Here is a 25539-nt window from a genome sequence, read left to right as displayed (position 1 = left end):
GTAAAATCAAACAGGTCACTGTCACTCCCTTTTGCCAGCTTATCTTTTGGCCCAGGTCAGCAGCAATAATGACAACATAGCTGGAAAAGGTCTTTTTCTCATGCATCTGTACACAGGAGACTGGAAGGTATGAAAGACCTCTGGAGGGTAAGGAGGAGAGGTGCTTTATTGCAAAAAAACCAGACAACTGGGAGTTGTCCAAGCCTTCCCCGGGGACTACTAAGGAAAACCTGCTACTAAAAGATGAGAAAACTTGTAAAATCAAAATGAATTTAGCAACTTTCGTGATATGGTCTATTCCAGAGAGTAAGCAGATCACTACGAGAGCTTTGGCATCTCCACTACCCATTGTTTTCCATCCTGTGCTTCCACTGGCTATCCAGCCTTCCCCAGTAACAGTCTGGTACCTATTATTTAATCTCTCTGATAGTTAATATCTTCAGATTTCTACTGCATATTTTAGCCTGGTGCTCTTTACACACTGATGACCTCCACAAAACAGGATGGGCCTGACTCATTGATCTTGCCTCTGAACAGATGGAGAGTGTAAGGCCTGAGTGATAGGATGTGGATCCCAAAGTCACACAGTGACTTTATGCCAAGCCCAGAAAAAAATTAGACTCCTAATTTAATTCTGGAAAAATGCTGCCTTTTTCAACATTTTTTTTTTCCTTTATTGCCTTCACTTTCTCCACCCAGCTCTTTCCATGTCTTTCTTTCTCAGGCATGAAGCGGAGAATTCAAAGCACTTAAACTCTGCACTAGCAGCTCCTATCTGACTTAGGCAGAGCCAGCCTCATTGGTCATGCAGGGCAGTTCACAGCCTTTGCTTACCATATTCCTCCACTGTGAAAAACTGGAACTCTTTTTCACCCGAGTTCTTCTCCACAGTGATGTGGTAGGTTCCCAGAATAGGCTCCGGGATTAGTGGAAAGGAGAGCTGGACAATTCCATGCTTAGATGCTACCTCCAACCACTGGAAGATCTTGTTTTGCTCTGGATCCTGGGGAGTGGGAGAAAGAGATGTATCAAAACCTTTATCACCCTGTTTCTTGTCTTCTTGCCTTCTTTTAAGTTTTATATCTGTCATGGTTTAACCCCAGCCAGCAAATAAACCCCATGCAGCCGCTTGCCCCCCCCCCCCCCCCCCCCCCCCCCGCCTCCGGTGGGATGGGGGAGAGAATCGGGAGGGCACAAGTAGGAAAACTCCCGGGTTGAGATAAAAACAGTTTAATAATTGAAATAAACCAAAGTAGAACAGTAATAGTAACAATGATAACGACAATAACAATATACAAATCAGGTGATGCACAATGCAACTGCTCACCGACCGCCGACCGCGTGTCACCAATGGGGGGCGAGCCCCCCACCCCCCCCGGTTTTTATACTGAGCATGATGTCACGTGGTATAGAATACCCCATTGGCCAGCTGGGTCAACCACTCCGGCTGTGCTCCGCCCCCCGCAGCTTGCCCTGCATGTGGCAGGGCATGGGAGGCCGAAAAGAGAAACCAAAGGTCTCCCCGGTGCAAGCACCACCCAGCAACAACCAAAGCATCAATGGGCCATCAACGCTCCTCTCATACCAACCCCAAAACACAGCACACCCCCAGCTACTGGGAAGAAAGTTAACTCTGTCCCAGCCAGAACCAGGACAGTATCCTGGCATGTTAGCTAAGAGCATCACAGTGTGAATGTGAGTTTGGACTGATCACATATACTCTGACTTCCCGCTAATTTTCCAGATCTGTTTGTTCATTAAACAAGCCTGAGTTTATGTTTAACTGGAAATTAGCTACACTGCCAGATGATCTCAGATCTCTAGGAATAGTACAAGATTTGGACTCTGCTTATCTGTAGCTCTTCTAGCGTAAGTCTTTCTGACTCAACTCCTCCTTCTGTAAAATGGGAATATTATGCTGGCCTCCCTTAGAAAGTGCTTTGAGATCTAATGATGTAAAATGCAGCAGAAGACTGATTCATTGTTAGCCTGTCCCCCAGCAGAATGTGACATTTCAGAAAGTTACTATTCTTACGCCTATGAGAATGAGGCTATTTCACCAGCCCATTTCCTGTAGTCCTACCAAAGTAAGACTACACTGAATGCTCTTGTTCAAATCCTAACAAAAAGACACAGCAACAACCCCATGCCATCTCTGACTAATGTCTCCAGTTCTGCTGATTTCTTCTCCTCTAGTGTTTGATAACGGGTACTGCCACTATTCAACCTCAAGTCCTTTGGCTTTAGACAGTGTGCTTTGGGTCCCTCAGCTATTGACACTATGGGGAATGACGAAGCATACACAGCCTTTCTAAAGCAACTTGTGCTTTAATGACATGTTGCATCTCTTACCTCAATGATGATTCGGGGATACTGGAAGAGGAAAAAAAGAGAAATAAAAAAAAAAGATCAAAACATCAAGAAATTAACTGTGGAGCTTGAAAAATACTAGAACATAAAGAAGGCTGTGAACAGCTTTCTCCGGATACAGAACACTGGGTCAAGCAAACAATTTGAAACTCATGTCTGTAATTAAAAAGATAATTTTAAGGGGATAACCTGTTTGTGAATTTATCTTTTCTACAAAAAAAAAATCAGTCTCTTTCTACGTATCTGTGGCAGATGAAGTGACTACAAAATCTGAGCGCTGTGAGAGATTTCCAAACCCTTTGCCCTCTATAAAGGCAAGGAAGGGGTAGAGTGTGAAGTTAAGGAGTTACATCAGTTCTTCAAAAACATCAGGAAGCCTATCCCAGGCCCTTTTAATTCAATTTCTAAGTGAAAGAGCCTCAGCAAACAGGTACTCCAAGGGGGTGCTTGAAAAATCTTGACTATCACTCATACTTACTCTCTCCTGAACAGGTCTGAACTGGCTGTCCAAAGTGACCACACGGAACATCACTGAAAAAGACGTAGGACAAAAAAGGATCGTTCAGCTTAGCATTGGTAAGTCAGTTTCAACACACAACTGAAACAAAGTTTGCCCAGGCTTTTAGGGAGAACTAAAGAGTCCCCGGAGAACTAGAAAGGATTTGATTATCTTAGCCAGTGAAAAAGAAAACCAAAATAAACTTGTCACCTGAAATATCTTCAATTCTGACCCACTGGGACTAAAGTAACCTCTAAAGTAAATACAAATACTCTGTACTGCCTTCATTTCTTCTTGAAGGACTCAGTTCTTTGGAGCATTTCCTAAAAAACTGTTTGAACAAACCAATTCAATGGAAAAATCAAAGAGAAGGAAGAATTTGTCTTTATTCTAAGTGTAAACCCTGTGCAGCACTGAAGTATAATTATACTAAAGAGATAACTAACTATACCACAGCTAGTACTGTCATTTAGATAATGTGTTGGAATCAGCCCTGTGAATTAGATTAGCAGTTAAGTAGAAAGAACTGTTGACAGGAAATGACATGCTTACTTTATATGAATTTCATTAATTCCAAGCTTAACCTATTATTTTCTCTATTTTTAAGGACAGTTTATGACACTGACCTCAGTAAACCTGGCAGAACTCAAGATCCTGTAAATGCAAGTAACTCAGTAAAAACACATGAACTCCACTCCTTTGTTGCAATTTTGTGAATCGGTTCTATTTTTCACTGACTTTTGATAAGCCCAACCTCAGATGACAATTACACACTATCTGAACGATTGCTCATGGCTGTTGAAGTCCATGGTCTTTTCCTCCACAAGAGGAAGTCCTTGTCATTCTAGACCCACCCTTGCACTCAGTTTCCCAGTTCACTAGCTGACTCCTCAGCACCTTTTTGCCCTGGTTTGTAGATGGGTTTGTCCGTCTGGATGAAGAGAGTATTATCCACATTCTGAATCGCCACTGATCTTCTCTCAGCTAAGTTGACTGTGATGCCATTGGCAGAGAAGGAAATGAATGCCAGGGGGTTAGAAATAGCAGGAGGAACCTGGAGAGAAACAAAACCCCAGAGGAAAAGTGGTAAATGAGATATGTTAAGGTCCCCTGATGCCCAGGGTTCTTGAGTAAGATACTGACTGTCAAGTGAGTCATAAATAGCTTGTGCAAAGTCATGAGAAGCCCCATCTTTGCCAGTGAGATAGTCTCTGGGAATTTCTGCTGTGGAAGTCCCATAATCTGTCACCAGATACTAAGGTTTTAAGCTACACCCTTTCCTATGCGTTTCCTCATCTCATATAGCTACCTGCCTGTATGCAGGTTGCCCCAGCCATATAGCTCAATTCTGAGGTGTTTTCTCCCGCTGCATTCTGGAAGACCTAACCTTGGGATTTGTTTGTCATATCTGTCCAGATCTTGCAGAGTCACAGGAAAGGGAATGAGCATGTCCCAGCTGGGTTCTCCAGCTTGACAATTATGACAGTCCCATAGGGCGCATGCATCTGTGAGGGCAATCAAAAGCCTTTTTCTATTCACTCTGTGAATGGAGATGGAAAGTCTTTCTCCAGCTTCCCCCCTACAACCCGTATGTCTTTCTTCTTCCTGTCTATATTGTCAGCCTTTCCAGCAGTTTATCTTGTTTCATCCTATTCCCTGTCCACACTCTTCATCTTCTTGCCCTCACTGACAAGGAGACTTGCACTCAAAAGTATTTACAGCTTCTACACCCTCTTCAGTAGTCTCAAAAGAGAAAATACCTTGAACTCGCAGCACTTGAAGAAATCATTCTTTGTCACAGATTCCTCAAAGAGAGTTTTCCGGATACTGCCGTATTCCAGGACGATGCTGAGGGACAGAGGCTCGCTGAGTCTGTGGAACTGCACACAAGCAGTCTGTGGAGAGTCGCTCCGCACTACCGTCGGGACCAGCAGCACATACTGACTGTAAGAAGGCAAGGCCGGATCAGAGAGTTCAGTCATGAAGGAAAGTCAGAGCAAACAGGAGAGGAAAATACCACAGAAATGCCGTACGTGTGAAGGAAGACACAGTCCAAAGCTTGCTCAAACCAGTGGAAGAATTTCCATTTCTTTCAATGAATTTTGAATCATATGCTAAGAAAGTACAGATAACAATTTTTTGTCCCTCACAGTTCTTTCTGAGCTGAAAGACTAGCATAATTCTGTGCAGTCTTTTACCCAGCATGATACTGCATCTTTCCATTCCAGGTATTTACACAGCTACAATTACTAAAGTGTCTAAACACCTGACAAGCATAGCTGCATTTATCCTCCCATGACCTATATGTATGCTTAAACCTCTGGAACCTCCCGTAAGAACGAGTAATATTTAGCTTCTTTTTGAGATCAATGACAAAAATACTAGTTAATGGTTGCAACAAATTTTAAATTTCTTTTTCTCTGGGTATCTCTCCCTCCAGATAAGAACTGACATATCATAAGTCAATCAGCATAATGCACAAGAAATGATCCTGCTTTTCCATTTTGCAGAATATTCCAGGGAACACTCAATCTAATCTGCATGCTCTATTCTGTTTCCATGCCTCTCCCTGTGTTGCTTCCTTTGCTTCTTTCTTCCATTGGGCTTTTTTACTTATACTACTCTCTATAATTAGGGCAGCCTTCCTTTCCCAGATTCTTGCTCTGAAAAACATTCCTTCAGATTTGCTATATTTGGCTAAGGTTCTGTTGCTGGCCAAACTGGTGTTTTTAAATAATGTATGACAGAATCGATGAGTTGGTTCTGCAGCACAACAATGAATCACACAATCTTTTCTTTGTAATCTGATCCTTTCCCTTTTTTTCTCCCACAGCTTTGCTTGTTCATATTGTCTCTATTGTTATTTTCGCTTGCCCAGTTCATATTGTCTCTATTGTTATTTTCACTTGCCCAGTTCAGACTGCACAATATTCAAAGACCAAAAGTAAAATGATTAAAACCAAAACTGTATCTGAGAAAGCTAAACCCTCTGACTTTCACAGTGCTTTCCTTTAGAACTTTTGAGAAAGGGGTTTAAGCTCTAATGTTGGTGTGTTTTTGAAAATTGTGGATGAAATCTTCTGTTTGGATAAAGCCAATGGACATTGACAGTGCTGTATAAGCTGTGACAGCACAGCAGGTGTTATACTAATACTAATACTAATACTAATACTAATACTAATACTAATACTAATACTAATACTAATAGGATTGCCATTCAGCATAGTCCCTAGTATCAGCCATTATCCGGCCTGTAGCACCTCCTCATACATCATGCTCTCTCTGTACTGCTGATGCATATCAATCCTGATCATTAGTACTACCTGCTAGTCTAGTCTTGAATCTCCTCCCCACTTTACCCATGCACTTCAGAATTCATCTACGCCACTTCTAGGTTTCTATCATTCAAATCAGATTTCATAGCAGTTTTATGATGGAGCGCATAATTCCAAATCATCCTTCAATGTCATCTACTTCCATTTCAGACACATTTCAAAACATCTCAAACATCCAATTTATGATATATGTCCAGAAGAAATTAACTGGTGGGAAATATAATAAAATATTTTATCATAAAAACACAGAATGTATGATCTCTTACGGTTCAGAAGACACTGTGGCAATCCAGTTCAAGGACAGAATACTCAGAAGAATCCTTGACCACATCTCTGTCTGTGAAGAAGAAAGAAGAGAGATTGATCTCAAGTAGACAGCCTGTCTTCTGGCTTTTAAACTGGCCTGAGATGGTGCTCCTCCTCCATGGCTTCAATCATATTCTAACAAAAGATATCTACATAAAATTTGCATAGGTTCATCTTCCTCTCTCCTGTCTGTTCTCACACTCCTTGAACTCTCAAACAATAGCTTAGGAAAGCGCTCATATTTCACATAGCTTTGTGAGGTATTGCAAGCCAAACCGGTTCCTGCCCATCTGAATGTTTTATTGAAGCTTACCTCTCTGATTATTGTGTCATTGACAGGAGGTTCCTTAATGTTTCAACCTGTTACTATTTGCCACTGCTTAAGTATTTCCTTGTTCTGTGAAGATCTCCCGCAGATACATCTCACAAAACAGAAGTAATCATGACATAAGGCTATTGTATACCTGCATAGGGGACTGGGCAGTATCAGACTATATCTGCATTCAGTACGGCACAGAATGAAACTCCTAATTGTAATCTGGATTTCTTACTGCACGCAGCAACATTCAGCAAGGAATGGTGTTGGCTAGTTTTTTACCATTTTTGCCAGTGGTCAGGACAAGCATATCTCTAGTGAAAGGAGTTTTAGGGCGTTACTTCATTTTTTCACTCATCTGTCTGTCAGTCTGCTTTTTCCCCCCATCCCTGCTCCCCCCATCAAATAACTTGTAAGCCTGCTGGTGAATCGTAAGTAAATCTGATTGAGAAGAAGCTTCAGAATAATCAGGATATAGAATAATAAAATAATTTAGATAGAAAGGAACCTCCTGACATTAGGTGGTCCAATCTCTCCTTTTAAGCAGGGCTAGCTTCAAAGCTTGTCCATTCATGTTTTGAATATCTCCAAGGATGGAGAGTCCACATCATATCTGGACATCTGCTCCCATGCTTAACGAGCCATGTTGTGAAAATTTTTTTCCTTAAGTCAGAATTTCCCATACTATAACTTGTGTCCATTATTTCTTGTCCTTTCATTGTGCACCCCTGAGAAGAATCTGTCTCTGTCTTCTCTATAATCCCACTTTACATAGCGGAAGACTGCAGTTATGTCCCCTCTTAGCCTTTGTTTCTCCAGCCTAAATAAATGAGGCTGTCTCAGTTTCTTTCTGTAGGTTTGTTCCAGCCACTGACCATCCCAGTGACCTTCCACTGGACTCCCCCAGTCTGTCAACGCCTTTCTTGTACTGGGGAGCTGGACACAGAACTTCATCTGTGGTCTTAAAACTGCTGAATAGAGGGGAAGAATCAATTTCCTTGATGTGTTAGCTACACTCTTGGTAACGTAGCCTGAACACAGGAAACTAAATAATCCGTAGTAGGGGGGACTGTATTCACATTCTTACACAGAAAAGAAAAAAACACAACGAAACAAAATAAGGTAGCCAATTGACATATGTGTAACTGCAGCCTAGGGGAAGTAACAGGCAATTTCAAAATAAGGCAGCCAATCAACATGTGTGTAACTGCAACCTAGGGGAAGTAACAGGCAATTTCCCTTCCTCTCCCTCTTCCTCTTCCTCAGCCAACCAGGTGATGAATGGGAAGAGGAAGTGGGAATACTGCAGGCGTAATGAGGGACATGAAAGAGAGCTAGGGGCACTGAAAAAGGTGTTAGGCAATGCAGAGTGGGCCTGAAGTTATTTCAGTGGTCAGGGGTAGGAGAAGGAAATTAGGACTATTATAGTGATGTGGTACAAATGGATGTGGGACTGTTGAAAGCCAGATTCTATCAATTTCACTTTCATGATATAATACATTCTTGCTAATGATTCAGCTGTACAGGGATTATTCTTGCCATTAGCATAGGCGATACCTTGAACTACCGATGCTTAACCAGTTTACCTACCCATCTTTCCCAGAAGTTTTCTGATGACCAAGTTACGACACAAAGAAAACTGCCCCGGGTGCTGCTGGATCTACTGTCTATTCCCACTGAGTTACAAGTGAGAAATATTGCACAAAGCTTTCCAGAATGACCTGACGTTTAAAGTGACAATGCTGCGTGGCAGGTGGGTGGTGTGCAAACAGGGCGGTCACATTGTGAAGAAAGGTGCTGCATTAGTTGTAGTGAGGGCAGAAGACAGCTAAGAATATGTCGCAGACATGTTTGTATTTGCAGCTTTGAAATGCCTCGGACCCCATGTCTTACTTCAAACAGGTAATAGGCGAAAAAGAATTAAGGAGGGAGAAGGAAATACCAATCAATTCTAGGTGCAAATTGCTCCAGAATCTTATCCTTTATTTAAGTGCAGCATGCCTTTAGCATGAATGTAAGAGGGCTTTCTTGTTGATACACTGACATAGAAAAAAAAAGGTAAAGCATTTGAAAAACTGAAATCTTAGAAGATGTTTTGTTCAGACCAATTAAAGAACACATGTTTCTTTGGAAACAAGCTATTTAATTAATTACTTTAATGAAATTATTGATCCCAGAGGACCTCTTTGTATTGTAGCCATGTTGTGATAAAAAAAGTAAGCTCAGATCTTTATGCACATCACTACTATGTCACGGATAATTCTTAAGAAGACCACAGTGCAATGGGGGAATTATTCCAGTTGTCTCTGGTAGGAGGGAAAAAGAAGAAGTTTTGGGTTGTATGATTAAGAAGCTAGGAGCAGGGGGAGATGAATCATCCGGGAGCACGAAGATCGAGATTTAACATGGGGGAGATAATGAATCTCACACTAAGCAGCTGTTACAAGACAAACACACAGAAGGTACCTTGATACTGGATGTCATATAAACTAATCTGTTGACCTTAGACTGGCACTGCTTTGTATTGGCGTAAGGAAAGATGTAATTGGAGATCATAGTTTGGCTAGAAAACTGATAAAATGAGGAACACTGCCAAATGTACTTCAAGACCAAAACAATGTAAATACAGACTTAAGTATCACATGTACACTTGGTTTTCAAAGTAGAATCATGTTGCATGCTCTTCGGACAAGAGAGAATCGAGATATCTTCAACTCATTCAGTCCCAACTTCAGAAAGTTACTGCATTTACTCTATCCTATGAAGAAATTTTATATACACATACATTTTTTTTTCTCCATTCTTTCTCTAGATGAGTCAGAGGGATGATTATTGCAGTTGCATTGGAAACATACATTTTTCACAAGTTAGTTTTCTTTCAAATAAAGCTGAATTTGCCAATCCATTTTATCACATCAGATGCACACGTTCTCTTCTTCTCTTTTACACTGGGCACAGATACACGGCAGGGCAAAGTAAAGTTTTCCAACTAACACTGATCCCACTCACTTTCTGGGAGCAGTTAAGTTCAGTGTTTTGCATGTAAACTGCACTCACAACAGAAAATTCTATGAGGTTGTGACTCTGATCCCCCAGCTAGCGTGCACAGAGCATCTCAGATGTCTCTACGCTGTCCCAAAAAGCCCAGTATAGCTGTATGTGCAGCATCTAGACACTAGATGTAGTCACGAATTAGAAAATAAAAAAATCAAAGAACGTCCATTTGCCACGCAGAACACTGCGTAGTCTGAAACAGTTGAGACATTCAAATTCTCGGTCAATACAGATCTAAGTCATGTGTCAGAGAAATAGCAGGAAGTTCAGTGGAAATATGAGCAGCTTTCAGCAGTGAAGCCTTGGATTTTCCAGAAGAATGAGTAATACATAATTACTTGTTTCTTTTCTATGGCTCCACTTTACATTTGCATAACACTTAAGGACTGAGAGTACTTTCTAAGTCATGACTTCACCTGAGATGAAGTACAAACAATCCACCCCACGCTACAATACCTGCTTTATTGTCCAGTTTCTTTCTCTAAAACAGGTAGATGTGGAACCAGAGCCTCAGCTTCCATTTCACTCATGCAAATACCCTCATCAACAGTCCCAGGCTGTTTGCTAGCCTGTGATCTTCTCAGGAAATTCTATTGCAATCTGAGAAATGCTTCCCAACACATTTATCAAACCCATTCTGACAAAACATTTTGTTTTAAAAAGTCAACATATCTCTGAATAGTATTGTATATGTCTCAGAGTTTGGATACCTCGGATGAATTTGCCTACACAGCCTTCCACTCTTCCAAGGCATATCCCCATCTGCAAGCTTTTAGGTTTGTAAGCGATGGTATTTCTCAGAATGTTTGCTGGCAACAGGCAGCTCGTAGTGTGGTTGGTAGAGTATGCTGTGTCATTTCATGTCGAATGGATGGAACACTTTTCTGATATTGCTCATTTTCTGTAATAATACAGATCAGGTAATATTAAGTATTGTAACACTGTTATATTGAGAAGAGTAAACAAAACACTGTTCAGTCCCTGCAAGATCTTTTTACAGATAGACTGATAGTAAACTAACTAGTATGTTGTCAACATCATCTTTCTGGAACATATTTTAGCCCTGCCTATGAAAAATGAACTATTACAACCTCATATGGCATGAAACACTTGAAATACCATCCATTTTTCTTGATCTAGAAAGTGTAACATATATAGACATCCTTGAAAAACCCCTGCTGTGTCTAAATGATGAAAATAGGAGGACATAAACATAGCAAGGCAGGCCAAATAAGATTCTAAAAAGACTAGCAAAGGCAATCAAAACTAATAACCAATCTTTCTTTAAAAACAACAGGAATAGGAAGCCTGCCAGAGAATCTACAGGGACACGTAATGAAAAGGATAGAAGATGAGGTCAAGAAGAGTGCAGCAGCAGTGCAAACAATAACTACTATTCCCTGTTGTTTTAGTTAATCTAATAAGTATTAAATATTACTGTATTTAAATGAACCATTTGATATCAAAATTTAATTTCTCAAAAAATAAAATACCCAACAATCTATGGACAATGTAATTCTGATGCAGTAATTATATTGCTGCCATTCGGAATTAGCTCAAAATCTTGAACCAATGACATCGATTTAACTTAAGATTTGGTTATTACAGACCTTTGCCTCAAGGGACCATGAACATGTATTTCACTTGATCACAAGGGATGAAAACATTTGTCAGGGAGCCTTTTAAAGGGTAAAAATAATTTTTCCTTCAGTAGAAAATTTTCCTGTCTTCACTATTTTCCTTGTTCTCTTATTCATATTGTTCTGCTACTTTAGGTGAAGATAGGCAGACTGATACACAGGGTTTTAAAAAAGGCAAACAGTAACTGAAATAAAACGAAGAAACAGATTTGAGAGCTTCCTTTTTGAAATGTCAGGATCTCAAATTTTGGATTCTATTACAAAGAAAATGAATCAGAATCAGTTCCCTCCAGATTCAGATTCTAAATAACCTCCCACTCCCTATGGTTCAAGGAGTTCATTTGGGTTTCATATCTAGTTTTTTTAAAAAAAGAGAACAATACACCAGCCCCTACAATAGCCCACTCAGCAATCTCCCATTTTATGGGATCCTCTTGTTTTCACCCTCTTGGGAACAACATCCAAATTCTCTAAGTCAAAGGTATATTTTGAAATCACAGGAAAGCCAGGCTTGAGACCTAAAAACATTGCTGCTTTTCCTGCTCTCGGATGATCCTTGCCAATAGAGATATGCTCCATTTCACAACGTATGCTTAGGTTGAAGTTGTAGTTGGTCCATGAGCTAGGAAAGACTCCCACCACTCACTCTATAGCATCAGATGGAATTGTTGGAACAGACACCTAAGAGCAACAGCTCCCCAGTTGCATGGTCCAATGAACCACTACCAAACAATCATAAAGACAAGTGGACTACCACGTGCAGGTAACCAGGCATCTTGATCATGAAACTTCTAATTGAAAACACTACAAAGACTAGATGATCTCATGGATAAGCTGAGAACTAGTTAATACGGTCCTATGGGCCGCCAGTGATTCAGGAGAATCGGTAATTTAAAGACATAAGAGGTACTGTATAAAGTGATGTCATCCCTCTGTGTATTTTAAGACCTGGTTTTCCCAGCCTTTTGAGCACAACACATGCCTTGCAACTCCAAGACTCCATTTAGTACAAGACATTTTTCAGGTGTGTTATTTCGTCTAAAAAAGGTTTATGGGCTGCTGAAAACTTATTCCTGGTGATATGAAACAACTGCAGTAGCCACATGCACCTGCTGTGGTACCCACTGACAAAGCAAAAAGGGGACTTACCATACTCTGGTCCAACCCATCATGACTATCAGTCATCCTAATTCTGTTGTCTAAAAGAAAAAATTCAACCTATAGACTAGGAAAGTGAAGCATAGCGCAGTCAAGAGTGTGGATTTTGATCAAAATGTGTCAAATATAAAGTGTAAAGCAGATTCCCATTTCCATGTTTTAATTACCAAAATGTTCTTTCTCAGTCAGCCTGTAGTTGGGACCTGATGTTAGAGGAACACTGGGCTGCACCTCAGCTGGTTCACGACAGCAGCAAGAACTTGATGAGTAGCTCCCTTCACTAGGTAACAACAGCAGCCCAACACTGAAGCTCATCTGATGTTGGAAGCTGGGTATTTCACTCTTACAAGAACAAGAAGCTACTTTCTGCTGGTGAGATTTGGAACCAAAGACCAGAATTGGATCTAAAGTGAATTTTAAGTCCCAAAGTTAATTTTGGAATTTTATCTATCCTTACATAGCACATTCAAGCCTTGGAGAGCATTGTCTATCTGTTTTACCTGACCTGATAATATTTTGGTTTGCAGGAGCCCAGCTGCTGATGAGATCCACAACTGTACATATACATATGCATATATATTTCGCATTAGTGGACCTCTATCCTGCTCAGCCAGGGAGGAAAAAAGGAGGGAGGGTGTTGATGCCGTTTTTGTTCATGGGAGTGCTTTTTGTGTCTGTGCAGATCCGTGTGGTGGCCATGTATGTATGTATATCTGTGGTGTGTATGTGCATTTGTGTGCGTGTGCCATCTGGGAATAACATGCTCAGCCTCACTACTGGTTGCACCTGGCGGCAAGGAGCTGCAGCAATTTCATCTCTGTTGGGCTGCCAGATTCTGTCCTCCCTAAGAATCTTTTGCCATGTCTCCATTATAAGGTACATTTAAAGATTCAAGCACAAGCAGAGGGCTCTGTCTACTATCTGATTAGGGAAGACATTTCAGCAGAGAGGATGTCGAAGACATGAAAAGAGCTTAAAAGCACGTTACATTATTTGAAAACTACTTCTGTGTAAACTCATAATTCAGGTCGTTTCCTCAGAGAAAAAGAAGGTGACTAGAAGCACCAGTGTCCCAGTCTCTCTCTGTTCATCCATGTAAATCTTAGGAATTTATTAGCACTCCTAGCTGCTGAGTTGCTAAAAATAAGGCCACAATGCAAAATTAAATTAGCAAAGAAATGCTTTGAAATATAATTTATATTCAGTGTTCCTAGAGAACCCTCACATGTAACTGCATAACAAAACATAGGCCTTACGCTGAAAGCCATGTCTCTAGAAGCAGCTTACCACTAAGTAAGAGCTTTACTTTTTTGTAGCTGAGAAACACCTCAGAAAGACATTTGCAACAATAGCTAGAATAAGAGAGTAAGTCTGGGTGTGGGCCAAGTCTGCATTTTGTTGTATGCATCTTTATTTTTAGTAGAAGTGCTTTTAATTGTATAAACAAGACCCAAACCCTTCACTTTGTTAGATTAGTAATTGCTCTAGTTTTCAGTGTGCCTGAATCTGATAGGAACAAATCACCTCCCTCTCGAAGCAGTGAATACAGTTCGATCAGTGCTGAAAGCAAACGCTTTGGGCCACTGACGACTGAAGGAAAATCTGAAGAACCCTAGAACCAGGTTCTGTCACCTTCCAGTCTACAACTAGTCTGCTTGGGGACTGGTGCTGCCGTGGAAAAGGAGACTACTGAATTCAGAGTCCCTCTGGCAGGAGTCAGACAGTAAAAGGACATCCTGAAACTGAAGGAATAAATCCTTGTCATCACAGTGACACCGGCCACTACGTGATTTCCCCATGTTGCTGTGAATGCCAGATGTATATTCATTATAATCCTGGATTACACTGTTGCAGTTGTTGCAGCCTTCTGACCCTTGTTCAGGCTGCATAGGAGGAAATAAAAATAGTAGTTCCTGAGGGAACACAAGAGCGAGTCCTGCCACGTAGCTCAGGACTGTCCTGGACAGAGGGGAAGGAGGACCTCCAACCACAGCCCAAAGCAGAGCTGGTATGGAGATGATGCTGCAGCCGTAGGATCTTCCCCTGGGTCTCTTGGACAACAGTGCCAAACCACCCTTACAAGATGTGCAGGAATAGCATCATTATAAACAATGATTACAGTTTTCATAATCTAGGGATGATTACCCAGTAATTAATCACACGCAGCTCTTCAAATGATGTCCCCAGCCGTCCTGGGACTGCCAGGAATTGGGAGTGGCAGCCACGGGTGCGGCGGGAGGTGCACTGACAAGCGATTAGGAAACCAAGGGAAACTAAATGCAAAGCTGTCACTGGATAGATGTTCCTGCGTCAAATAGAGCAGGGCAAATACTGAAAAATGCTGAAGACAATGGCTGATAAGGAGACAGACAGGGAAGTGTGCTGAGGAGAGAGAGGGGAGGGACTGGTGTCACATTGGAGGGGATGACCTATCGATCTCCTGTCAGCAGGCTGGAGCAGGCAGCAGGCAACTGATGTCTCCGGGAGACCACCTGAAGACATCCGCAGCAAGACCATGACACCTCCAACCTCCCTACCCTATGCCTATGGGGAGGCTGGCTTTCCAGGCAGCAGGCAAAGCTCTTTGGCCAGAAGAGGGGAGAAACACATATTTTACCTTAGCAGTACACGGAGTCAGCAGTCTCTGTAATTTATCTACTTCTCTGTTACTTATTGCCCCCGAAGGGAGCTGTTGGGCTGCAGGGAGCCGCCAGACTTGACGCGCTGGCCTTCCCTGTCTGGCCGCTGGCGGCTGAGGAGAGCCGAAGGGACAGGGCCCCATGGAGGTCCTGGGGGGAGCGGCCAGGCGGGCAGAATCCCCAGGGGGCCCTGGGCCTGCTGCCATGGCTGCTACTGCAGGGAAGTGCCCAGTGGGACCACCAGAAGTTTGACAACACTGGATTTTGCAAGGTGGCTTGTGGTGGCCAGGTCACTGAAGAGAGCCGGGGATTTGCAGGGTGGGCACCAGCTGGTGGAGTGGAAGTTCAGATGCATTTCCCTGCTGTGAGGACATCTAAAATCGCTCTTGTGCCTCCGCTAGCCAAAGCGGCATGAAAACCCAGAGGTGCTGCTAGCGAAGTTACAATGCACCTTTCCGGCATCAGTGGGCAAGCAGCGTGTCATGCCCAACATGAAAATGCTCCGTAAAATCATGACATGAGAAACCGAGCCAAGGAGTAAGTAAGATTTAGTTTAATCTGTGTTAGGGAGGGAGCTAGGGAGCATTTCAGTGAAACAGGGTAGGCCTGGGAACTAAGCAGACAAAAATTTCCAAAGCTGTGAAAGCTTTGGAAATTTGGAAATTTCCAAGCATCACCCCTCAGATATTTTACACATTTTTCTCATTATTCGATGCACTTTCTCTTAAATGTGCATCACCAGCATATCCAGGCTCTCGAAAGACATCCCATATGTCAGCTACTCTCAGGCAAATGCAGCCGATTATTAATTCGTAGTCCTGCGCTAAACTCTGCTGGCCGGTTAAAAGCATGTCATTATTAGAAAAAACAAAACTGATGTGTAAGCTTGTCTCTAGTGCAGTCTACTGAAATTAATAATCTTAGTTGAGTGAGGCAATTAATGTTTCCATGTATACATTTCTTCCTGAAGCCTCACTCTGTACTCTTGGGCCTGCTTAAAAGGACGTTTGGTCCTTTCTGGGGCAGGATGATTCTTCTGCTTTCACTTTTCACAAGTGGGGATTGCTCCCAGCAAATGAGTTTTTCAGGCTGATGCCAACTTGGAATTTACATGATGTATTTTGTTGTGGTGCTTTTTTATTAAACCTTCTTGCATAGTCCTTGAATGTTAGGTTTTGTCTCTTGCAGGTGGTGTCCCTCTTCTCTTGCTGAGTTAGGAGTTCAGACAGTGGTGTGTCTCAGAGGAGATGGAATAATGCAGCAGCCTTTGCTCAGTCTGCTTTGAAATTTCAGTTAAATGTTGAACTTGCAGCTTGTCATGAGCTATTCTATAGTGTTCCTCTATGATGCTGAATTGCTGTAGGATGCACTTCTCCTCAGGAGGAGTGAGCAGTGAAGTGAACTATATCACTATGTGCCTTCATAATATACTTTTGGTCCCATGAGGGGGCAAATGTAATAACCAAGCCAATTAGTTTCTCTAAAGATCTACAGCACAGCCTTTCTTACTTGCAGCATTTTGAGGGAATTCACCAGCTCTCTGCAGTTTCTAAAACTTGCTCTTGACTTCTGCGTTTCAGCTGGCTTGGATTCTGATGTGCTTTCTCAAGGCTGATTCAAAGTGTGTTTTGGGTAAAAGCTGCATCTGTAATCTGTTTCACATGCAGCAAAAAGATGCTGCAAAGATGGTTTCCAAGGGACTTAATGATACTGAGTTGTAGTCTGGAGTTTGGTCTCTTCATCCTGCTGCAGAAGGAGAACTTGCATGTTGGTTAGCTGAGCTCTGATGTTTATACACCAAGTCACCGAATCTCTTTTCAACACATGTGGCGTTGGTTGAGCTCTTCACTTGCAACTTTAGACAAGCTAGGCTTTGAATAGGACCACATAAAAGTAATTGCCTTTTCAGCTGGTGTCTCTCTGAAATGGAATTGAAAGGTAGGGGAAACATGGGAAATTGTTTCTGCTGAATTTGTATTCAGAAAATAAGCTGTATCAGACAGTTCTTAATGCACTGCATTATTGCCAGACTGTAGCATTGTCCTCTGAGAGCCAAAAGCAAATGTCAGCAGGGGAATCTCCAAGTAGCACAGGGGTGGCCCAGTTCTGAGCCCCATGCTTCTTAGTAAGTTGGGGAGTTGCCTGATAGGTGTTCCTCTGAGCAGAAAAGACGACCAATCCTCAGCATTAAAACTTTACAGACTGAAAATCACTCTTTTTATCTAATAATGATGCTTGAGTGGTAAAGTTCACTGGGATGCACTTTGCTCTATTTTTTCATGCAGAGATCTGGTGAGTGATGAGAACTTTTCAACATGACAGAAGTAAAATATAATAATTAACATTTTATTTTCCTTCTGCCACCCTTTCACGTAACCATGTCTCTACTTGTTATTTTCTTATGCTGTAGGACTTTGTGGTCTGCTGGCCATATTGTTAAAGTTTTCTCTTGGATAAAAAGTTGGATGAAAAAGCAAATAACATTTTTTTGGTGTTTTGTGTTTATGCAGATACATAAGGATCTGTGAACTAGAGAGTAACTGCAACAGGGGTATGGGCCACATGCTGAGTGCTGTGATTTTGGTGAAAAGGAGATACACTTTTCAAACACCCAGCTCATTGATCTTGTGTTGAGTTTGCAATTCTCTTTCCTGTTTTAAATTTTGATTAAAATAGCCAGTTTTGTAAAACTGTTAGTGTTCCATAAATAAGTGAAAGTGATCTGCTCTGTATGCTGCCTAATTCTGCTGATTGTAGATCTGCTCTACATTTCAACACCTGTGGCACTGGCAGTTTGTTTTTTTTCTTCATTTGGCACACTTGATTATCTGCTTTGAAACGTGCAACAGTAATTATCTAAATTGCCTTTGTCACTGTCTTAAAGCACTAGCATCCAACAAGGAAGGCTGTTCCGCTGTTCCACTCTTCTGCTGCTTGCCCTGTGGGAGGATCCACACTGAAGCCTGAACGATGCTTACTGTCCAGAGCTTGTAGTCTGAGCTGCACTTGTGTTTACATGGCAGGAGAAGTGTAGCTGTGAATGTGTGATTCTTCAGTACAGGTAGATGCTCCAGTATTCAGCTACTGGCTCTGAATGACCGTGACCTGCAGTGGGTCAGATGTGGGTCCAGTAGGAGTTTTGTCATTTCATATGCCTTTAGTCGTTCTGAAAACATGCACTGTATTAAATTAGATTTTGAAAATGGCAATCATCTCCTTTTTTCTTTAAAAGGGGGAGCTAGCATTGGAAACAACCTTTCCCATAAGTTTGTGGAAAGCGTAGTACTGTAGGTAAACCACTTGCAGCAGGCCAGCAGCTGCACATCCTCACCTTAACTTCTTTCTTGGTGTAGCAGCATTTTTGCTGCTGCAAATTGCTCCTAACCCATTGGAACTGGGGTTTGACTGTTGGGGGACATTGACAAAGTCTTTGAGTTTGAATAACTACTGAGATGCAGGAAATGGAAAAACAGGGTGTCTGTACCAGGCTTATACATGTGATACCTCTTGTGCTAGTATATTTTGATCCTAGAGATATTACCTCCTCTCTGAGTGACTGATGGAACTGAGTCGCAACACGATTTGAAGTTGGGAGCTAAGATTTAAGAAAAATTTCCATTTCAGTCGGCTTTTAGTTTTTCAAGCCTGATGACAATAAGCTGCTCTTCTGAAGGCATTCTGGAGTCAAACTCATCTCGTTCAGGCAGGAATCAAAGTGTTAGGTGAAGGCTGATATCTCTGTAAGCTTTGCTGGTCTGCCATGCTCATTAGCAACACTTATCCAGTACATCCTAACTTTTTGTGCATTCAAACACCATTCTGAAAACAGCTAGTTTTAGGTAAAATCATCTATTCATGCATGGAAGTGAAGGAGGGAGCAGAAATAGAGGCTCAAAACCTTTCTGTTTCCCTGGAGCTACTCTGTACCACATGAGATTAATTAGAAGACCAATGTTTTTTACAAAATTTTAATGTAAGAAGTTTCAGATGTCCTCTTGGCCAATAGCACAAATCAGTGTCAGTTTCTGAAACAATGGCAAAATCTAACTGGATGAGGAAGGACATAACAAGGTTGAAGAGATGAGGGATTATTTGTCTGTTACAACTAGAAACATCAGCTAAGAAAGTTCTTTTTCCTTTGCTCATCCTTCAGGATGAAAAGATTATTCTGATGACAGAGACTGCTTGTTTTTATCCCAGGGCTAAGCCACTGTCAGAACAATAATGGGACTTGCAGAGCAGCATGTGCCAGGCACTTTTTGAGATCAGACTAACTGGAGTACTTGTCTTGGTACTAAGTGAATAGAAAGGTTCATTAATACTGACTTTGGTCTACTATTTTTGACCTTCTCCCTTCCTCCACTGCCCCTAAGGCAAAAGGAAAATATTTTCCAACTTTCCCAAGCTCTGGGTATTCTTTCTATTTGAAAATCAGACCATTCATTTAAAGAGAAAAATAAGCATATACATGGCAATAATCTTTTTCAGTTTTAAGATTCTGGCAGAGTTTTAACAAGGAAAGTTGTAAGTGACATGGATTTATTTGAAACTGGAGGTGGGCTTCTCAGTCATTTCAGTATTCCGGAAACTGCTGTCCTTGTTGTCTAGCTTTCTGAATGTAACTGTGAAAATCTTGGCAGGGGACATGCATGTACTGCCCCGGTCTGAAGCAGCTGTTCTCAGGAAGTGTTGAGGCAGAGCTGGGCTTGTCCTGCCTGGATTGCTCCAGGCCTTTCTTGGCAGTCAAACAGTGAGCACTGCCAATGTTGTAGGCTGGGTTTGCAATCTGAGCCGAACTGGAAGGAGTAAAGGTATCAGGGGCACTTGGGTGCTGCAGACAAATCAAATGGACCTGTCTTGTAGTATTACTGGGGGCTGAGTAATTTGGAAAAGTGACCAAGTTACCTTGCACCTGAATTTTGGAGGCTGATTCTGGGCTTTGATGCTGCTCTTTTCATTTTCAGCTGAAAAAAAGAGACACATTTTTGCAGGCTAGTTCAGCTGAAAAAAGCCAAACCTTCGCAAGTAGGAATGTGCATATATGTGTGTGATAGTGCATGTTTTACACCAACTGGAATTAGCTGGAATCATGGTTTTAAATAAAATAAAATCAAAACCAGTAGGAGTTAAATGCTAACAGTTTTTAACCTCGTTTTCCAGGGTGGAAAAACCTCATTTGAACCTGATGCAAAATTCCCTTTCTATTGCAAGCATTCAAGCCTCAGTGTCTCTATGTACATATGCACGTAGGGATGTGCTCTCTAATAATCTTTTCAGTTTTAATGGAGACAGTGAAAACCTCCAAAAGATTAATGAACTTTCTTATTTCAGTCCCCAAATACTGTGTGCTTTCTGGGATCTGCAATAGGATTGTGCCATTTACAATTCAGAATTTTCTGTAAGACCATTCTGCATATACACCAGGCACAGATGTGCTCAGTACTGAAACAGAGAGCAGGTAGCTCTGGAAGGGAGGGAAAAGATATTAGCCCAAAGGGAACGATGCTTTGTTATTCCTTGAGTATTCTGACTATTTTTCTTGAAAACTTGAATTTATACTTCCAAATGTGCATCCATCTTTGTTCAGTGGTTTGCTTTATTATAACACGTTGTTCTTTCGTGGTTGCTTGTTTCAGCTATGTTTGCATAGCTAAATGTTTGCTGTGCCCCAGACATAAATTTTACTCTTCTATCACATTATTGTAGCCCTCAAGAATCAAAGTATTTCTAGTGAAATGAAACCTAGGGTAGCAAGTTACATGGAAATTCTGTGAGCACTGCGGCCAGAGCTGACCCAGTGTCCTCCTCCTGTGCCAGCATGTGTATTTGCATATGCCCTGCAGTTAGCCAGATAGAGCAATCTGGGGTAGAATGAAGTCTTGTAGGCTGGTTCTAGGTTGGATCAGTTCACCAGTATAGCACCCAGTTCGCCTTTTAGCTTTGTAAATGTTTGTGGTGGCACACAAGGGGCAGTGGCAACTGCTTTTAGTGGCTTAAACTGGTCATGGAGTGGCAGTCTTCAGGTGTGAGTGGAAATTTGCTTGTTAAGGTTAAATACCTCATTATACGTGTGTCCACTTTCCAACTCAGTGGGGAGATTTTTCCAACACAGGTGACTTAATAAATAGCGCCTGTTTTGAAGAAGAAATCTGTTAAATGCAAAAACCAATTCTAGGTGACTTGATGTTTTAGTGGGATGATATCATGATCCCATTGCAGGATCTACATTTTGTCACTGAACTATAAGCCACAATCCTTTGCACAACTCTATGTAGAAGGAAGTCAACACGCAGTCTGAGACCATGCTTTCTCTCAGACAGAAGAAAATATAGAAAGTAACAATGAAACGCACAATATTATCTGGTGTCCTTCCCTTTCTTCCCCCATATCTGGAATAGACCAGGGAGTTTATTCTCCTACATTTTGCAATACTTTGCAGTGCCTTTAAGGCTGGATCTTGCACTATTTTCACAGAGAAGACGATGGCATAGTCAAGTAAACCTTTGCTTTTAGGACATTTTTCCTGTTACTTACATTTGGTTTTCCTTAACTTCATACCTTTCTGAACCTTTCTGGTGCATGAAATTTTGGGCACTGAGGCACAGAGGCATGAAGGAGAAAATAGGTAAAATGAAGGGAGTGAAGATGGAAGCAGTAAGTTATTCTCAGTTCTCTTCCAGAGAGAATCTGTTTTAATTTACAAACGTGCATAATGCTGAGTAGTTTTTTTAAATGAAAGCCTTTGTAGTTATGTGGGATAAAATGGAAAAATCAAAGAAAACAGGAGAAACTTACAGGGTAGAAGTTGTGCTTTAAATTTTTATGCTTTGTTCCTAGTTTCCTAGATGTGAAAAAAAAAAAAATGCTGTCTACAATGGTTTTTGTAGGAAGGCTCAACGTGAATCCTTCTGGAAGGGGAAGATGATTTTTATTTTAAGTAAAACTGGTTTCACTCATGCTCCTTCTGCCATGGATTTCACTTACTCATTCTCTCATATTCACAAGTGCCAAGACATGTGTGTCCAAGTAAGCTGGGAAGGAATAATAGTGCCATAGGGGAGAGGTGTCAGCAGCTGCTGAGTCCTCATCGTGTCTCTAGGGGTCCTTCTTGATTGGCAATCATTATTAATCATTACTAACTGAATTTTGGTTGTGCCTTTTGCATCTTCCGTGAGTAGAGATTTACTGAGTTCATTTGCGTGACTATCCTCTCTTGCCGCTTGCAAGTTCGACGGAAAATTGCTGAGTCTCAGTATTCTTTACTTTGGTACTGGAGTATTTTATGGCTTCAAGCCTGTTTTTCAGCTCTTTGTCACCTTATCTTTATGGCTTTAAATTGCTGCTGTTCTTGTTCTCTGGTTATTTGAATGACAACCTTCTGCACCAATTAAGACATGCCATACCTTTATCTCTTTTTCTGCTCTTTATTCGGATGCCTCTTCATACGTATTTCCATTCCGATGATATTCATTCCAAACTCAAGATTTCTGTTACAATGTTTAATGCAGTATTTGTCTCAGAAAAATACATGGGGCACACATGGATATCTTTTCATTGCTTTGGATGTCAACCATAGAAAGCTTATATGTAGAGGACCTGCGAGCAAATGTGCAACATACCTGAAAAGTAGTGTTTACTAGAAAATACACTTTTTGTGACATAGCAATTAAATCAGCAGGATTTTATACTTAAAAACACATCCTATACTTAGCAATTCTTAATTGTTTGAAAATTACACTATGGTATAGTATAATAATATAGTAAGTTTAGGATACTAAAGTTTGTTACTCGAATGTTATCAAACAGAAACTGAATGCGGTATGAAATCTCATGTGCTGACTTTTAAACCAATGTACATTACTCTATAGCTAATCAGTGCAAAATTCTTATTTAGGTAAGACCAAGAGTATATGAAAGATGAAATAGGAATTGAACTTTTAACATAAGCACTTTCTTTTTCCCTGTGTCCTTCTTATAACTGCCTTTAGCACAGACATCAGTGAAGTTTGCCTTTGTAGCACAGCAAAACAATCGGGAATCTCCTAAGGGAAATGGGGGGACCCTGGATAGTCTCGGTGTTGACCTGCTGCCACCTTCTGGTCATAGAGTCATTAAATCCATTTAGGTTGGAAAAGACCCTTAAGATCATCGAATCCAACCGTTAACCTAACACTACCGAGTCCACCACTAACCTATGTCCTTAAGTGCCACGTCTACACGTCTTTTAAATACCTCCAGGCATGATGACTCAACCACTTCCCTGGGCAGCCTGTTCCAATGCCTGACAACCCTTTCGTTGAAGAAATTTTTCATAATATCCAATCTAAACCTCCCCTGGTGCAACTTCAGGCTGTTCCCTTTCATCCCGTTGTTGTGCCACAAACAGGTAAAGGCGCTTTGCAAGCATGAACTATGACAAGTTCCTCAAAACCATTGCTGTGGGTGCCGTCGTCCTATTCATATTTAAAAACACCCTTAATGCTCTCCCCCAGTGAGGTCTCTGCAAGCAGATTTTTAACACAAGTTTTTTTTCAGAATGATTAGTAAAATGGGAAGACTTAACCCTTGTGCGCCAAATTTGAAGGGATTTCACTCTCCCAGACTGGGTGGTTAGGTCCCAGCTTTCTTATACGGAGAAGTAGCACTGTCTCCCTATTGTGCTTTCTACTTACTTGGAAGAAACCACTTTTTGATGAACAAGTGAACTCAGTTCCGTGAGAGTTGGGGCAAAAACTAAGTTGCAGACCCTTATCTTCCCAACAACTAGAAATTAGTGATACCCATAATAGACAGGTGACCTTTCTGAGCAGAACAACTCAAGAACAGAATTTTAATTTCTGTTGTGGGTTCATAAAAGTACCTGCATATGAAGTCTCCTGCAGTATTTAGTATTTTACCCAAGCTGTTTGAATCATGTGGCATTGGGAATATTGGTTATTAATTTTAAAGGTAGATTTTTAGTTTCCAGTATGCTAAAGAAATCTAGGAAAACTGAACCCAGTGGATTTGTAAGATACTGCCACACAAGCATTTATTCTATGAAGAAGTTCCTGCTGTTTGAGAGAAGATCATGGATATCAGGAGCCTCAATTTGTGGAGTATGTGTAAGGAACAATGCCACAAAAGTAGCAGGATTCATAGATATTAATTTGGATCTATGACTGCTTACACAGACTGAGGCATTAAAAATCAGATTATGTCAATGGTAAGAACTCTGTGGAAATTGGAAAGCAACAAGAATTTACTATTGATACCAGAAGCCAAATATAAAATGGAGTGCATTCCTGTTAGTGGTACAGACATTTGAAAACACACTATTTCTGAAATGACCTCATGCACGGAGGATATTCATCTTTCCATCATCCCAGAGAGCGGTTCTAAAACTCCACAACTATCCTCAGAACATCAGGAAAGGCACAGCTCTGGGTCCATGACATATTGCTCTTATACGAAGCAGCATGATTTATCCCCTCCGCACCTTTGCTAGAGCTAACCTGGAAAAAAGGAAAGCAAGTCCAGCTGCCACCTTTTGACAGGCAAAGCCTCTGCATCTCATCAGGCTGCCATATACACTTACAAAGGTGTCCCTGAATCAAAGAGTGTAAGAACAAACAGTGGAAAATTTGAAAAGACATGGGAGGAAGATGGGGCCAAGGGGAAGACCAGGCTTTACTATTTGAGTTGAAGTGTGAAACCCACTTTGGGCAATGTGAGGAGGGAGTGGACTTCCAAAGTACCTAAATGATTTGTTGGAATGAATTTTTAGAAAAAAAATAGTAGAAAAAGAAAAAAAATGACTCCTCTGTGCCATCTGAAAAACTACCTATATTGCTACAAAAAGCCCAGAAGGCTGAATGTGCAGAAATAAAAAATAAATGTCTCTAACACATCTCTAACATCTCTAATGTCTCTAACACATCTAACATGTCTCTATCTTGATGGAAGGCGCTTGAAGAGACCTCAGGATACAAATCCAGGCAAAGCACATTGCCTGCATTGCCTCTGGGGTGAAGTACAGGAGACCCAAAGCTGCAGACAGGAATATTCTGCAGTCCTTGAGAGGTTCTCAAGGCACTTCTCCTCTGCAGCCTTGCCCAGAGGCACCTGCCCCAGGCAGTCACACCCCAGGTACTTGTGTCTTTGTTAACCAAACCAGGTATCGGGGCTGGTTTGGGATTCCTTCTGTCTGGGTCACTCTCTACCCTGCCTTGCCCAAGAGAGG

At 41.4% G+C, this 25539-nt stretch overlaps 1 protein-coding gene across 1 annotated transcript in view; it reads right to left on the bottom strand.

Annotated features, from left to right (window-relative positions):
• Window positions 1-6684, bottom strand: part of LOC142088189 (ovostatin-like) — a 32218-nt gene extending 25534 nt beyond the window's left edge. The window contains exons 1-7 of the mRNA XM_075163269.1: window positions 6664-6684; window positions 6471-6541; window positions 4630-4813; window positions 3767-3923; window positions 2849-2901; window positions 2353-2373; window positions 835-1003 (exon numbers count right to left, since the gene is read on the bottom strand). Of these exons, the coding sequence (XP_075019370.1) occupies window positions 835-1003; window positions 2353-2373; window positions 2849-2901; window positions 3767-3923; window positions 4630-4813; window positions 6471-6541; window positions 6664-6684 (676 nt within the window). The remainder of the gene's footprint in view (window positions 1-834; window positions 1004-2352; window positions 2374-2848; window positions 2902-3766; window positions 3924-4629; window positions 4814-6470; window positions 6542-6663) is intronic.
• Between the last annotated feature and the right edge of the window lie 18855 nt (window positions 6685-25539).

This window comes from Calonectris borealis, chromosome 1 (assembly GCF_964195595.1).
Source record: "Calonectris borealis chromosome 1, bCalBor7.hap1.2, whole genome shotgun sequence".
NCBI lineage: Eukaryota > Metazoa > Chordata > Aves > Procellariiformes > Procellariidae > Calonectris > Calonectris borealis.
This window is presented reverse-complemented; position numbering and strand designations above follow the sequence as displayed.